Here is a 16,353-nt window from a genome sequence, read left to right as displayed (position 1 = left end):
TGAGAAACTGGGCCCCTCCAGATTACCTGTTTCTTGAACTTTCACCCTGACTTGCTTTACACAGAGATTAGACTACAGTATGACTACTCTTTAATGAGTTTTCATTCTGATTTGTTTACAGGGCAGTTATATGGTAATCATCTCCCATCTTGTACCCATCCTGATCTACTTTGCAGTGTTTACACATCTTGTTAGTCATTAGTTTATCCCACACTTTTCAATGCATTCTCCAATCATTTTCCAAACTGCAGAAAGTCTTTTTTAAGGAGGATTTTGTCAGTGTTTGTAAAAAGCAAAAAAGAAAAAGAAAAAAAAAGGGGGGAAAAAGGAAAGGGTTCTGACCTCCCTTTGTCTCTTCAGCCTGGTCCTCGGACCCTTGTCTGCATAAAAGAGTCCACGAGAATATCCTTGCAGAGTTTTATTCTTAAAAGTCTTTGTGCAAAACACGACTGAACAACTATACACACCAGCACCAATCAACCAACCAACCCAAACACCAGCCTCAGCACCGAACTAACATTTCTCACTATATATATACACAACCTGCTGCAAGCTGCTGAGTCATGCTGACCCAGCTTTATTCGCATTAAAGAAACAGCGGCCATTTTAGCCGTGACAGATTTGTTGTGCACTGGAGACTTTTAATCCACCTTAACTGCACACACCTAAAGTCCCAGTATGTGCTTGAATCCCTCCTGCAAAATCCTGACAATCTAGAGGGACCATTATGTCTCTATGTAAGGGAGAGGTACCACCTTCTCTGGAGGATTGAAGGGGCCCAACACAACGTCTTTATGTCACATCTTTATGACATGATGTCTTTATGTCCTGATGACACACACACACAATGTCATGCTACATCAGGACATCACACGTGGGGCCCTCTGAACATTGAAGGGGTCTGGACCCCTAAGAAAGAGATTGTGGGGCCCACAGTGCCTTGGCCCCCAGGAGCCAGTGCCCTTGATGTAAGGTGGTTTTTATTATTATCCCCAATTAGCTTCTGAACCCAATCAAAGTGCTGGTTTTGATCTATAAAGCCTTACACAGCTCAATACCTCAATACCTAAGGACAGCCTCTCCCCATACAAACCAACCTGGACCCTGCACTTGTCATCCAAGGCTCTATGTCCTCACTCCCTGAGAGGTTCAGAGGGTGGCAACACAAGAATGAGTCTTTTTTCTGTGGTGGCTCCCAATCTGTGGAATGCTCTCCCCAGAGAGGCTTGCCTGGCATCATCATTATATGGCCTTTGTCCATTAAATAATCTGTGGTCTGTTAAAGCTGGGGGAGTGGCTGTTATTATGATTATTTTATTATTATGCTGTCTATTATTGTGCTTTTTATTAGGTTTTTATTGTTATGCTCTATAAAATGTGTTCTTAATGTTGTACACCACCCTAGGATCTTTTGATAAAGGGTTGTATATAAAATTATTATTATTATTATTATTATTATTATTATTATTATTATTATTAAAATTAGAGAGGGGTTTAACAAGAATGTAGAATACATTTTGAAAAGCAAAGTGACTTTAACATCTAGTAGTGGACTGAATTGCTACCATGTCAGGATGTTATCACATCATTTGGCTGCATGTGTGTTGACCCAGGTGTGGCTCTTTGTTGCCCAGGTGGTAAATGTTCTGGACTGTGGCTAAGCAATGCTTGATATGGTGGGGAATTTAATCTAGGCTACCCATTTACACATTGCAAAACAAAACAAAAACAGATTTTCAGTATACCTGAAGGAGCATCTCCACCCCCATCATCCAGCCCGGACACTAAGGTCCTCCTCCAAGGGTCTTCTGGTGGTTCCCTCACTGTGGTGCCCTCCCTGTGGAATCCCATTTCTTCAGATGTTCAGGAGATTAAGAACTACATAACTTTTAGAAGACATCTGAAGGCAGCCCTGTATCGGGAAGTTTTTAATGTTTGATGTTTTATATATTCTGTAAGCCACCCAGAGTGGCTGGGGAAACCCAGCCAGATGGGCGGCGTATAATAAAAAAAGTATTATTATTATTATTATTATTATTATTATTATTATTATTTACTACTAGTACTGCTATTACTATTATTACAGTATTACTATTACTATTCTCTGCCACCCTTTCAAGGAAAGGATTGTCCTTTGTCAAGAACGACACATGGCCACCCCAATCTAATCCAAGTTTTGTACTTCCAGGTAATGCTCTCCTCTATGTGTAGGTGCTTGATGCTAATCTATTTCTATTCTGTCACTTTTCACCCACTTCCCATAGCGCTGCAAGGATCGCCTAAACTCTCTGGCCATCTCGGTAATGAACCAGTGGCCAGGGGTAAAGCTGCGTGTGACAGAGGGCTGGGATGAAGATGGGCACCACTCAGAGGAATCGCTGCACTATGAAGGCCGTGCTGTTGACATCACCACCTCTGACCGTGACCGCAACAAGTATGGGATGCTGGCACGTTTAGCTGTTGAGGCTGGCTTCGACTGGGTCTACTATGAATCTAAGGCTCACATTCACTGCTCTGTCAAATCTGGTAAGGACCAGTTTTGAGATGGGATTGAGGGAGATTGGTAGGAATGGGGGAGGTAGTGGGAGAGTATCTGTGAATCATGAATAAGGGAGATAGGCACAATTGAAGAAAGGTTTGGGGTAATGGAAGGTGGAGTGGGTAAGTTATAAGGTTGAAGAGCACATTTTTGCTTGTGTGGGTCACCGTGGGATAACAGTAGCAATGCTGTACTCCATTCTTACTGTTCATCAGAACTGGGGAACCTGTGGACCTACCAGTATTGTTGAACTCAAACTCCCTCCAGCCACAACCAGCATGGCCAATGATCAGGGATAATGGGAGTTGTAGTCCAGCAATAGCTGGTGAACCACAGATATTCTTCCATCCCTGCATGCAGTTAAGTACCTTATGTTAGTGTTAGCTAATCTTGGTTTGGCTTAGTTCCCCTGAGTGTCTCCCTCACTGGGCTAGGAACAAGCACACCTGCTCTAAGATCTGGTTGTTAAAGCACAGGAAATATTTCCCTGCAAATACTCTCCCAGTTGAACACCTGGCTAATATTTTTCATCTGAGCTGCACATCCTCTCATCCAGAAAAAAAATGTAGATTTCTGCAAGCAGCGGGCAGCAAAAGGTTTGGTCCAGCCCTAGGTATATTAAGGACAGTAGGGGTCTGAGTTGTTTGTTGGGATTTGGTGCTGAGGTTCTCCCCCTGTTGGCCAGAGTACCACACTTTGACTGTGGCATCTTGTTCCTATCCTTTGACCATTAGCATGAGCTGCTGGTGTTCCGGCCCTTTCCAGACCCACAGGGTCTCTGGTTGATGGGAAGGAAGTGCCTTTGCCCTGCCTTGAGCTTATACTGCCTGACCCAACAGCCGAGTCTCCACCTACCTGACTGCAGCACACCAGGAGAGATCAGCGCTGGAGAAAGAGACTGGCTCAGCCAGAGTGGAGCACAACCTTCTCCCCTCTGGCACCAATATGGACTGTGCCACTTTATACTCTCCAGGAAGTAGCTGTGCCAGCCAAGTGGCTAAGAAACAAGCACTTTTTGTCCCTTTGGACTTTGGGTCCCCAAAGCCTTGATATCTACAAAGCTGCAAGTTAGGTCTAAGTGCGGTGGATATAAAAAATTATGCACAAATCTTCAAATGGTTGCACTGGGTACTGTGGCCTGCCACCTCCAAGCTGGGCACCTTGACTGTGGAGCTCTACAGACTGTCAATTTCCTCTGAGCTCCACTAGCAGGAGTAGGAAAACACTTTTCATTTGTCTCTTTGATGCTGCCACATTCCTGGGATGCTGTGTCTGCTTCTGGGTGCCCATGCTTCCAAAAGGATGTTGCAACCGTACAAAGTGCCAAAGACTGGGAAACTCTCTTGGTAGTAAATGACTAGAGGAGCAGCACAATCTTGCAGGGAAAGCACTGGATGCTGGAGGGCTGGCAACAGCTTTGATGGAGACTGGGTGGGGCAAAAAGGATGACTGTGAGCCAACACTGAGGAGTTTATCCTGGGTGCAGGTTTTACTACAGGTGGAGACAAGCACTTGAGTACAGGCTCTTCTGGAAGGGAAGCATTGCTTCAGTATTTCAGGCTAATGGATGGTGGGTAGGGCAAATATATAGTGCCAGGGTGGCTAACCTGTGGCCTGCCAGGTATTTGGACTCCAGCACTCATCAGCCCCAGCCAGCAAGACCAATAATGAACATTGATGGGAGTTGTAGTTCAGCTGCATCTGGAGGGCTTTGGGTTTGTTACTCCTGATGCAGTGGAACATACTCAGTATAGAAGGAATGTCCTGGCCTGTGTAAGATGAAGTGTGAGAGAAGCAAACACTGGTTTAATGGAGGACTTTTAAGTGTCTGGCGATGGTGTGTATTCAGGGCAGCTGGCCTGCCATAAGTACCTTAATAAATGGCCTTTATTTTTGTACCATTTGTGTGGCCTGGTCTGTCTGTCCTCTGCCCTCCCCCAATCTCTTCATCCACTTGGCTTCTGTAAATCTTATCTCCTTTTTAAAAAATGAGCTATACTAACTTTTTATATTTGAACTTGCCCTTTTTCTGGAGAAGTTGGGCTGAAACCAAACTAAGAATAACTACCACTACAATCCCTCCAGGTTGCACACTAGCTTGGCCATAGCCACTGAACCTGATCCCATAGCAAAAAACCCACAAAACCCTCTTTTAGAACAGGCTCGGTGTATTTTTACCTAGAAGGCTTAAAATGATATTTTTTTTAATGAACATACATCCTACACAGGCTCAAATGTTCGTTTGATTTCTGTTCCATGGATGAATGTCAATTAACTGAACATTCACAAAAAATGTCTCCTGTAAAGCACTTATCAGACTCTGGAAGGGGATTCTTTCATTGCACCTCTATGTATCTTCATTGTTTGGACTTGGCACAGAGATGGCACAGTCTTGCTCATGGTACCAGGAACACCTTCTTGACTGTATCATCCATGTAGCAAGCAGGTCATAATAACAGAGGAAGCCGCCTTTTTCAATGTCAGACCACTCAGTATTATCTAAACTAACTGGCAGCAGCTCTTCAGGGTTTCAGACAGGAGTATCTTCCAGTTTTACCTAGAAATGCTGGAGATTGAACCTGGGACCTAAGCATGTGCTCTTTCACTGTGCTGTGACCCTTCCCAAACGATGAAGATACACTGCGTATTGATTTTTACTGTTTCAATTGACATATGGTATGCTCAAAAGGGCACCCTTGGTCACTTGGCCATGACTATATCATCTGTGAGGCAAGACTGAACAATGGAGATATGCAGATGCATGACTATGGCATGGCATCTGCTAAATTCTCCATTTTTAAGTGTCTTCTTTCCACATGGTGAGAATTTTTAGCATTTCATATAGACATTGCAATTGGTTTCAAATGAATTATATGAGTACGGCAGACCGTTTTTATTATTTACTTATTGCACACATGGGACTAAGAGAGAGAAAGAATGAAAGGGAGAACGTGCCTATAGCAGCTTACTCTCTGAGTTGCTCTGCCGTACCAGCTCCATTGTTCTCTACATGCCAACATCTGTTTGCATGTGGCTAAATCTGACCAACAGTAGTAGCAGATGTTGCACAAGACTGAGGTTATCTCACAAATCAGTTGCATGCCAGATCCAAAGGTGAGCTTGGGGCTGTGTTGGCTGCTCCCTGTAGACAGGGACCCCCATTCTTACAAATGGTGAAGTGAATAGGAGAAAGAAAGGCACTGCCCTCTTGGCCCTCTTCTGCAAGGCTGTGGATGGCTGTTTGTTCATTTTAGAATCAGTGCTTTTTTTAAGGGGGAAAAAAGATGCCAGTGCTCACCATGAAGTTGTTACAGTAAGCGCTACACTTTTAACAGGGGTGGATGGGGGCTACTGATACTGTTTACCCTTGAGTGCTCCCTGAAAAAAGAACTGTTTAGAATCATTACTGAAAAACAACCAACTGAGAATTGGAGGAAAAGAGTACTGTTTTTGTTAAGTGCAAGGAAGTTGGACATGAAAAGTGCCTAGAGAGAGCAGGACATATTCTCTGCTACCTTGGGGAGGCTCTCCTTTTATCTTCGGGATCTGAAGAACTATCTAGAGGGAAGTCAATGCTGCATAAATCACACATGATACAATATGCTTTATATTGCCATCATCGCACTGTTGTATGGAGGTCCTGCTAGCAGGTAATAATAATAATAATAATAATAATAATAATAATAATAATAATAATAATAATAATTATTATTATTATTATTTATACCCTGCCCATCTGGCTGAGTTTCCCCAGCCACTCTGGGCAGCTTCCAATCGAGTGTTAAAAACAATACAGCATTAAATATTAAAAACTTCCCTAAATAGGGCTGCCTTCAGATGTCTTTTAAAGATAAGATAGCTGCTTATTTCCTTCACATCTGAAGGGAGGGCGTTCCACAGGGCAGGTGCCACTACCGAGAAGGCCCTCTGTCTGGTTCCCTGTAACCTCACTTCTCGCAATGAGGGAACCGCCAGAAGGCCCTCAGCGCTGGACCTCAGTGTCCAGACTGAACTATGAGGGTGGAGACGCTCCTTCAGGTATACAGGACCGAGGCTGTATTATTTTTTATTATTATTATTTGTTTTCCATGGGATACTGTGAGAGCAGGATACTGAATTAGATGGGCCCTTGGCCTCATCCAGCAGGGCTTCTGTTAAGTTTTAAAGAAATTTACCTAAATCAGTACTATTTAGAAACTATGTGTGCTTTACCAGCTTTCTGATTGTTTGCTGGGTTATGTAAGCTTCAGAAGCCATAGCTGCCTTCTTGAAAAGTAAGTATTTCTTCTTATTGTGGTCCTTGTTTCTTAGGCTACTTGCTGAGCAGATCTATTCTGATGCTCTTAATTGGCTGTTGAGCCCACCCATTTTTAGAGGGTGGCTTTTCCTACCCTTTCACTGAAGGCTGATGGCTAAAGAATGGATTCTTGCTTTACATGTCATTAATTTCCCATCTTTTCTACTTCCAAGCAGAAGCCAAATAGTAAATACAGATCTTAACCAAAGAAGCACTACAAGTAGACTGAGGCAGATTTACTGAAGGGCAGTAAAACTGTATTTGCCAAACCTATAAAGCAGTTAGAGAATCATAGAATCACAGAATCTTGGAGCTGGAGGGGACCCCAAGGGTCATCAAGTCCAAACCCCTGCAATGCAGTAGCTAAAGCATCCATGGCAGATGGCCATCCAACCTCTGTTTCTCCATGGAAGGAGAGTCCCACCACCTCTTTTGGGAGTCTGTTCCACTGCTGAACAGCTCTTACTGTCAGAAAGTTTTTCTGAATGTTTAGTCAGAATCGCCTTTCTTGCAACTTGAAGCTATTGGTTCAAGTCCTACCCTCCAGAGCAGGAGAAAACAAGCACTCTCTCTTTTCCATGTGACAGCCCTTAAGATATTTGAAGATGGCTATCATATCTCCTTTCAGTCTCCTCTTTTCTTTCTTTCTTTTTTAAAAAAATAATATTTATTACTTTTAAACCTTACAAAAGAAAGGAAAAAAGGGAAAAAAAGAAAAAGAAAAAGAAAGAAAAAACAATACATTACAATATACACAATACAACATTAACACATTAAACTAAACAAAACAGAACAAAAGCAGTTTAAAAACATACATCATACCATTTCAATGTCTTATCCTTCATTCCCTTGTTTCCTCGACCTCCTCTCACCTCCCTTTTTGTATTCCAATTCTATTAATTGTTTCAGCAATTCCTTTCCATCTTTCTCTATTTTCTGTCTTATAATTATCTTGACTTATTTTAAACTTATTTTCCATTAATACTGTACTATAATACTTATTTATGCTTAACTCCTTATGACATTTCTACTAAAGCCATATAATTTCATTCCAACATTTTTCTAACACTCATTAATTTTACAATATTTCTATAAATAAACTTTAAACTTTTTCCAATCTTCTTCCACCGTCTCTTCTCCTTGGTCTCGGATTCTGCCAGTCATTTCCGTCAATTCCATATAGTCCATCAACCTGGACATCAATCTTCTGTCCGAGGCTCTTAACTCTTTTCCAAGTCCCTTCTGCATGTCTTCTTCATATTTATACATGCACTTTACTTTGTCTTCTGCTGATCTTGTTCTTAATTTCCCAGTCTCCTCTTTTCCAGGCTAAACATACCCAACTCCTTCAAGCGCTCCTCATAAGGCTTAGTTTCCAGACCCTTGATCATCTTGGTTGCCCTCCTCTGCACATGTTCCAGCTTGTCAACATCCTTCTTAAATTGTGGTGCCCAGAATTGGACACAGTTTCCAAGTGTGTGCACTTGGAATTACAGTCAGTGCAAGCCAGTTTTGAGTGTCTGCATTTGCAAGTGGAGAGCAAATTATTGCTTCAGACACAGTGAGCAGGGAGGTAAGGCAGAATAGAGTGGTACTATTACTTCCCTTGATCTGGACACTATACTTCTGTTGATACAGCCTAGAATAGTATTAGCTTTTTTGCTGATGCATCATACTGTTGACTCATGTTAAGCTTGTGGTCCACCAAGACCCATAGATGCTTTTCACATGTACTGCTAGTAAGCCAGATTACCCCCATCCTATATTTGTGCATCTGGTTCTTCATGCCTAAGTGCAGAACCATACATTTGTCCCTATTGAAATTCATTTTGTTAGCTTGCACCCAGTTCTCCAATCTGTTATGGTCATTTTTAATTCTGATTCTGTCTTCTGCGCCATTAGCTACCCCTCTCAGTTTGGTGTCATATGCACATTTGATGAGCATCCCCTCAATTCATTCAATCAAGTCATTTATAAAGATGTTGAACAACAATGGGCCCGGGACAGAACCCTGCGGCACCCCACTTGTCATATTTTTCCAGGATGACAAGGAACTATTAATGAGTACTCTTTGAGTTTGGTCAGTCAACCAGCTACAAATCCACCTAAGAGTTACCTCTTTCAACCCACATTTTACCAGTTTCCTCACAAGAATATCTTGGGGGACATTGTCAAAAGCCTTACTGAAATCAAAATACACTATGTCCATAGCATTTCCCTGGTCCACCACAGCATCCTTTTCTAAATGCTCTCAGATCGACTGTTGAATTATCTGTTCTAGGACCTTCCCTGGTATCGATGCCAAGCTCACTGGTCGGTAGTTGCCTGGCTATTCCTTTCCCCACTTTTTGAAGATGGGGATAATATTTGCCGGCCTCTAGTCTGTAGGGACCTCACCTGTTCTCCAATAAATCTCAAAGATAATAGACAAAGGATCTGAAATTACACCCACAAGCTCCTTTAGTACCCTTGGTTGCAGTTCATCAGGCCCTGGAAATTTTAATTCATTTAAAGTAGCTAGGTGTTCCCTTACTACCTCTTTTCATATCTTAGGCTGCAGCTCCCTCCTTACATCATTTATTCTGTTATCACCAGGTTGGGCATCACTTTCCTTTTGAGTAAAGACAGAGGCAAAGTAGGTGTTGAGTAGTTCCACCTTTTCTCTGTCACCCAATAGCATTTATCTGTGTTCCCCATGCAGAGGACCCAACACTTGCTTGTTATTCCTCTTACTTTGGACATAGCCGAATAAACCTTTTAGTATTTTTAACCTCTCTTGCAAGCCTAAGCTCATTCTGAGCTTTAGCCAGCCTGACTTTCCATCTGCAACTGTTGGCGACTCATGTATACTCCTCCTTTGTGATTTCCCCTTTCTTCCATTTCCTATACATGCCCTTCTTAACTCTCAGTTCATCTGTAAGCTCCTTATGCAGCCACACCGGTTTCTTTAGATGCCTCCCACTTTTCATTCTTGTTGGTATTGTCTGCATTTGGGCTTTCTAAAAGGAGAAACTCCCATCCTTATTGGACTCCCTTCTCATTGAGTTTTTCTGACCATGGAATCACACCCAGTAGCTCCTTCAGCTTTTCAAAATTGGCCTTCTTAAAGTCCAGAGTGTGTGTCTGACTAAACTCAGTTTTCCCTTGCCTCTGTATCCTGAAACCCAGGAGAGCATGATCACTTCCTCCCAAGTATAGCAAAGATAGTCTTTGCTATCTTTGTTATACTGTGTAAAAGATCAGTGGTAGAATATTTGTTGTTGATGTTTGAGAGTGTGCATTATTCATTTATTCATTCAAACTATAATTGGAAGGAGGAAACAGAAATAGGGGTTGCCTGCTAGCACCCTTACCACACAATTGCCAGCATATTTGAGGAAGACATGACCGTTAACCAATGTTTTTTATTTAGCTGGTGTAAATTAGTTGTGTGGATATACTCAATAAGACCATTGGATCCTAGGTGTTGGTTAATCAAGATCAGCCTTTCCCAACCTGTAGCTCTCCAGATGTTGATTGACTACAACTTCTATCATCCCTGACCATTGGCCATGCTGGCTGGTGCTGATGGGTGTTGCAGTCCAAAACCTCTGGAGGGCAATCAGATGGGAAAGGCTATTTCAGATGAATGATTAATGTGCTGTTGTGCATGTGACATCATATATCAGGCCCTCCATTCTCTCTATCTGGTACTAGAAACTCTCCTCAGCACACCCCTTTCTTAATCCTGCCCCTACTTCCCCTGCTTTGCACTCCTCCTTGAGTGTTCCTGAATGGCTGAAATGTGTCATTGAACTCCAATTAAACTTCTGCCCTGGATGGAGGGTGGGAAGGGGTATGTGTAGAAGCTAACCTGCTGTACAAAGGTGAAATTTACATTCATTGTCTTTGGCCCCACTCACCACTGGCATGTGCCCCCCCCCAAAGGGTTTCTTAGAAAGGAATGTGGTCCTTGGACTGCAAAGTTTCCCAACTCCCCTGCTAGATGAATTAATAAGTAGTCTATATGAACTGTACTCTCCACCAACCTACAAAACAGAGGCCACTTGATTCCAGTTGAAAGGCTTCCATAACAAAACTTACCCTCATCACAACCACCCATAGCTCATCTAAATCTTACCAAATTTCATTTATGTTTACTTCTTTGCACCTTAATCGAATCTCCCTCCCTCTAGTAACTGGGCTGGTCTCTCTATTTGTTTCTCCCTCTCCCTCTCTTTGTCTAGAGCATTCAGCAGCGGCAAAGACAGGAGGCTGTTTCCCAGCCCAGGCACTGGCAACTCTAGAAAGCGGGACCAAGATTCCAGTGTGGGCACTGAGGCCTGGGCAGCGGGTCCAAGCCATGGATGAGCAAGGCCGTCCCATATACAGTGAATTCCTGGCATTTCTGGACAAGGCATCATCGGCACGGACTGCTTTCCACGTCATTGAGACGCGGGATCCACCCCGCCGCCTTGCCCTCACTGCAGCACACCTCCTTTTTGTGGGGGAGAATGCCACTGCACCCATGAAGGCTATTTTTGCCAGCCTGGTACACCCAGGCCAATATGTGCTGGTGACAGATGGGAGTGAGCTAAGACCAGCCAGGGTAGCAGCAGCCTCAGTGCAGATGGATATTGGGGCCTATGCCCCCCTCACTCGCCATGGGACGGTGGTGGTGGATGGAGTGGTAGCATCTTGTTTTGCTTTGGTGCAGGAGCAGCACCTGGCCCAGCTGGCCTTTTGGCCCCTTCGACTCTTTCGCAGCCTGGCAGGGGGTGAGCAGACTCAACCAGAAGGCGTTCATTGGTACCCTGCACTTCTCTATCGCCTAGGCCGAATGCTCCTGGCTTCGAACAGCTTCCACCCATTGGCCACAGCACAGTTTGAGAGATGAGACGACGTCATCAGGTGCCCCTTAAAGAGGGAGAAACCAGGTGTCACCTCCTGTGGTTATAGGGAGGGACTGCATGGTAGCCAGAATCCTGAATGTGGGGGAAAGGTGAGGCCACTGTCTCCCTATACCCTTTCCCAGGCATAAGGGCCAAAGAGAGGTTTTGACCTCTATCTCTGAGTTGCCCGCTTTTTGGCAGGTTACAGAAGGGGATGCCCAATGACAGGGTTGTATGCTGCTATTTTGGTTCAGGGGCCTCTGATAGAGGGGGAGTTAACCAGGTGGATGCGGGTAGTGAGTGGAGGCCTGGAAGCCTGGGGTGAATGAATGAGGGGAAGGAAATCCTGCATCTCAATATGCAGACTGGGGAAGTAGGAGGGGGTGGGCTGCTACAAGAAGGTATCTGGGAGGGCTGAGTATGGGGGGCCTGCAGGACACTTTCTCTTGGCAGACATCCATGTGGTGCTCCTCCTAGCACTGTGGCAGGCAAAGTAGCTGTAAGGAAGATGTATGGGACTCTTCCGTTGCTCTTTCCAGCTGCCAGTCAACTGGGCTTGTGAGCAGTGAGTGGGACAAGAGGTAGTGCACCAACCCTGAAGTGGAGAGGTGGGCACCAGTTATGATGAGGGAAGAGGCAGTAGAAAGTGAAGGTTGTTTATAAAATCACACCGTCTTCTCTGGATCAGGTGAATTTAAGCCTGGAATACTTATAATGCCTCATTTCATTCTCAGATTCAGTAAAGAATCACTCCACCTATAATCAGTAGTGGACACTGGCAGCTTGCACCTGACCTCCAGTTGGTTGCATTGCGGCTACTTCCCAGGAGGCAGCTCAGGGGCAAGGCAGTGGTGAGGTTGAGCCAGACAAATTTGTGTTTCTCCCAGTGCATTTGCATCAGTGTTGTCACTTCACCCCTCTACCTCACAGTAACCAGTAGATCCGACTGACGGGAGGTCAGGTGAACACCGCCACCCCACCATGCCATCTGCTACTACCAATAACCATGCACTGAAAGAACAAGGGTTTGTATAGGGGAGAGAAATGTGCCTTATCAATGTGCTTTAAGTATGGAACGCTCATCAAAAGGAGGCTAAAACAGTTTAACTAAGGATGTTAACCCATGTTAAGTAATCTTGAAAGGAAATCACCTAAAGGGTAGGATGGACATTTAGACAATCCCCCCACCCCCCAGGAAATGCAACATCAAAACCATTGATTTGCATATACTAATTTATATGTAGTTGCAAATTTAGAAATAATGACTTGTTATTTAAATAGAAACACACATCTCTTCATAGCAGGGAAGACAGTGACCTAGTGAGTGTTGTGTGCTGTTTCCAGGTGATAACTGTAGATGGGCAACTTCAAGCCTCCCTACTCCCCTACTGCTCTCCTTTCTTAGGATTCTTTCTTTTTAATCCAGATTCACAGTAGGCAGCTCTTGAAATAAAGAACTGTCCTTTGCCACCCCTCCAAACAGAAGGTTGTCCTCTGCAAAGTAGGACATATTGACTGTCCTGCAGGAGGGCAGGACTTGGAATACCTAGTTTCTGTTAGAGCAAACTGGGACATGGGGAGGAGAAATGGAGGTACAGGAGAGATGGATTCCTTTTGTAAAACTATCCCTTGCTTCCTGAAAGTACTGGAGAAGGATATATATTATTGGGTTGTAATTACTGAGTAGATAATCTTCCTCCATTATCACAGCACTCTAACAGTCCCCATTCTATTAACCCGGCAAAGGTTCTGATGCCTGTGCTTATGTGAGGGAAGAAATGCACTGTCTACTACATGCTCAATTTTAGCTGTTCTGTCCTGGATATTCTCAGAAATAACATGGTATCTCAGGATGGTGGAACTACTTGTTCCTATAGGACCACACTTATGCAGCATCGTGGGGGTAACATTTGTGGGATAGAATCAGTTTGATTGTTTTTCGGCGGGGCGTTATGTAACAATTTCCCAACCAACCAATTCTCTGATGCAATCCCTTCCCTGGCCTTTTTAAAAAAAGCTCAGCCACATTTCAAGAAAGGAAAGAAACCCAGATTTTTTTTTTGGGGGGGGGGGAACGATGACGACAGAGATTACCTGGGAGAGCACTTGCCAAGGAGAAGCAGTAGGCAGGGGGAGTGTTAAACACTCCCATCTACTGATTCATCCTTGTACACATGCATGCACACAACAATCAGAATCCCTTGGTAAACATGGGTTTGGGAAGATGCATTTGCCAAGGAGATGCACAGGTCCATTCTTGGAGCCTCTTCATGTGTCAGAAATTTTATTCCAAGGAAATAAATTTTGTGTAGGAAAAATACATATCATGCACACAACAGTGTCTGATGAGCACTCACACTAGTTTTCCGCATGTGCACATGTGTGTTGGAAAATGTGGCTTTGTGCTGTGTGTACATGCAGAACAGTAGACCCTCATGCTCACCCCAGGTGGCAGTGTACACAAGGCTTACAAATAGCTGCTTGTGCAATTGTGTGTAATAACAACTTTCAGGTGATTTGGCAGTTAAGTCTTCTAACGAAAAGAGTTCATTTATTCTCTCCCCTGCCCCCCGCCCCCTTCTCCCTGGGACCATCCATGTGCCAAAGATGACTAATAGATTTTTTTGTGGGCAAATTGGTTATATTTTTCTCAGGCTATTAATCTTTGAAAATTTAGTTGTAAAGCTGTTGTATACAATCTTTTCCTGCAAGCAAGTAATATCCATTCTGAAAATAGTCACATGTGAAGCAGCCCTTAGCTGGGTTCCAGATGCCCTGATTTCATCCATCTCCTTAAAGAAATCCCATAGCACTTTGTGCACTAGTCAGAACCAGAATCTGCCCCTTCCCCATGCTCTTACTTCTTCCTTGTCTGGTACCAGTTAAGTCATCAAGACAACAAGGAATAAGCATGTCCCTTGCTAGCAGCGTAGCTCAGAAGGCCCCCACAGTCCCAATATTGTGACTGGGGTGGTAGCATCTGGGAAGGCATCATCTCCTACCCCATGACATTTATTTATTTGCTTGCATTTGCAGGGTGCTCAAAAGATTTCCCTGGTGAGGAAACCCTTTTGCTGAATGACACCAAATGGGGTGGGATGGGACATTTTTTTTCTAAGGATAAAAGTATTTAAGAATTATTTCAGAAGTGATACTTTAATGGGACCATTGGGAATTGCAAAGCTTTTTGTCTCTTCACTGGATGTAGATGTCCTAAACAGGCAAGAAGTCTAATAAATCTCTTGACCCACACTTGGTGTCTGTGTCTTTTTTCTCTGAGTCAAAAGACCACACACACACACACACACACACACACACACACACACACAGGTCTGGCTCCCAGCATACAATCTCTACTGTAACAGACATTATGGAATTGATCAGGAGAGTTCAAGTGTTCTGAAGGAAAAGTATGTTATTTCTTAACACAGAGGTTGCCAACCTTTTTGTGAGTATGTTTGCAAACCAGAGAAACTGTCACCACCTCCGCAAGCCAGCACACCCTGCAACACCCTACAGGCGACACTAGAATGCTTCTTTCAAGCCTAATTTCAATAGAGGGAGGGGAACCTGTGGGAACCAGAGAAGCCTATGTGGGCACTTATGCCACACTGGTGACACCTCTCTTAAGATAAGTAGGATGCTAGCAGCTGTACCCCATCCATTGCTTCTAGGATGCCTGGGATCTCTGCCCCACACTTCAAATGGAACTGGTGCAGCACTTTGTGCATGTGCACTTGCAAACACAAAAATTCTAAATAGACTGTGAAATCCAGCCATTTCTGGAGCAGAGCTAATCAAGATTGAACAGACCCCAATGGAGTATTCCATGTAGGCATGAAAGAGGGTTTCCATGGCTTAGTTATGAGGGGAGGAGCTTAAAAGCACTGTTGCCATCAGACAAGTTCTTGGGAAAGAAGTCGAGGGCCTCAGAATTAGCCAGACGGGCCCCAAATGCAGCACATTTACCCATATTTTAAAGAACGTGAAGATACACGTATCACCATATAAAAGGAAGTAGCTGTAAGAGCACTGAATATAGTGTCTAAAATTTTCTCACTGAGCCAACTAGCATCTAAGATGGACAATCCCTGCAGCATCCTGAACTAACTTCAATTAAGTGCTACAGTAAAAAAAAAAAGTATTCAGCCAGATTCTAGACTGAGTTTTTATATCTATTATTACAGCAGAAACACAAGCTTGAAGCACCTTAAAGGACAAGACATTTAAAAATAGTGTTTATCCTGATGATAATAATGCATTATTTGTTATTCACTGTTGTGGGTTTTTTTTTTTTTGGTCCCAGTTGCCATTGAAGCAAATTGGTGTGAGCTAAGCAAATTAAGTCTGCATGACATGTCCTGTACTCCATCTTAAGATGTTTACAGGCTGCAGTCTTTGGGCCTTCTCCATCATGCCCAGCTACCTCTTTCCTAACCTTTTTGTAGGTTTACTTGACATCCAGCCTGAAGAAAAGCACTGGAGAAGATTACATACTTTTATTTTATTTACTTATAAAAAATATTTATATACTACTGCTATTTCATAGCAAAGTATCAAATTGGTTTACAATAGTACATAAAACCATACAAACCATACTTTATGACATTTCAGTTGCTACTAATAAAGGTCTTGCTCTGCTGTGG

The 16,353-nt window shown here is 43.5% G+C and overlaps 1 protein-coding gene across 2 annotated transcripts in view; it reads left to right on the top strand.

Moving 5' to 3' along the window:
* IHH (Indian hedgehog signaling molecule) overlaps positions 1-14,959 on the top strand; it is a 28,150-nt gene extending 13,191 nt beyond the window's left edge. The window contains exons 1-3 of one of the 2 annotated variants that reach the window (XM_081853126.1): positions 627-968; positions 2,265-2,526; positions 11,063-14,959. In XM_081853126.1, the coding sequence (XP_081709252.1) occupies positions 795-968; positions 2,265-2,526; positions 11,063-11,712 (1,086 nt within the window). In that variant the 5' untranslated portion in view covers positions 627-794 and the 3' untranslated portion in view covers positions 11,713-14,959. Of the gene's footprint in view, positions 1-626; positions 969-2,264; positions 2,527-11,062 lie in introns of those variants that run through there. The other variant, XM_081853125.1, reaches the window with a different exon arrangement.
* The last annotated feature ends 1,394 nt before the right edge of the window (positions 14,960-16,353 follow it).

This window comes from Podarcis erhardii, assembly GCF_964252035.2.
Source record: "Podarcis erhardii genome assembly, chromosome: 1".
Taxonomy (NCBI): domain Eukaryota; kingdom Metazoa; phylum Chordata; class Lepidosauria; order Squamata; family Lacertidae; genus Podarcis; species Podarcis erhardii.
This window is presented reverse-complemented; position numbering and strand designations above follow the sequence as displayed.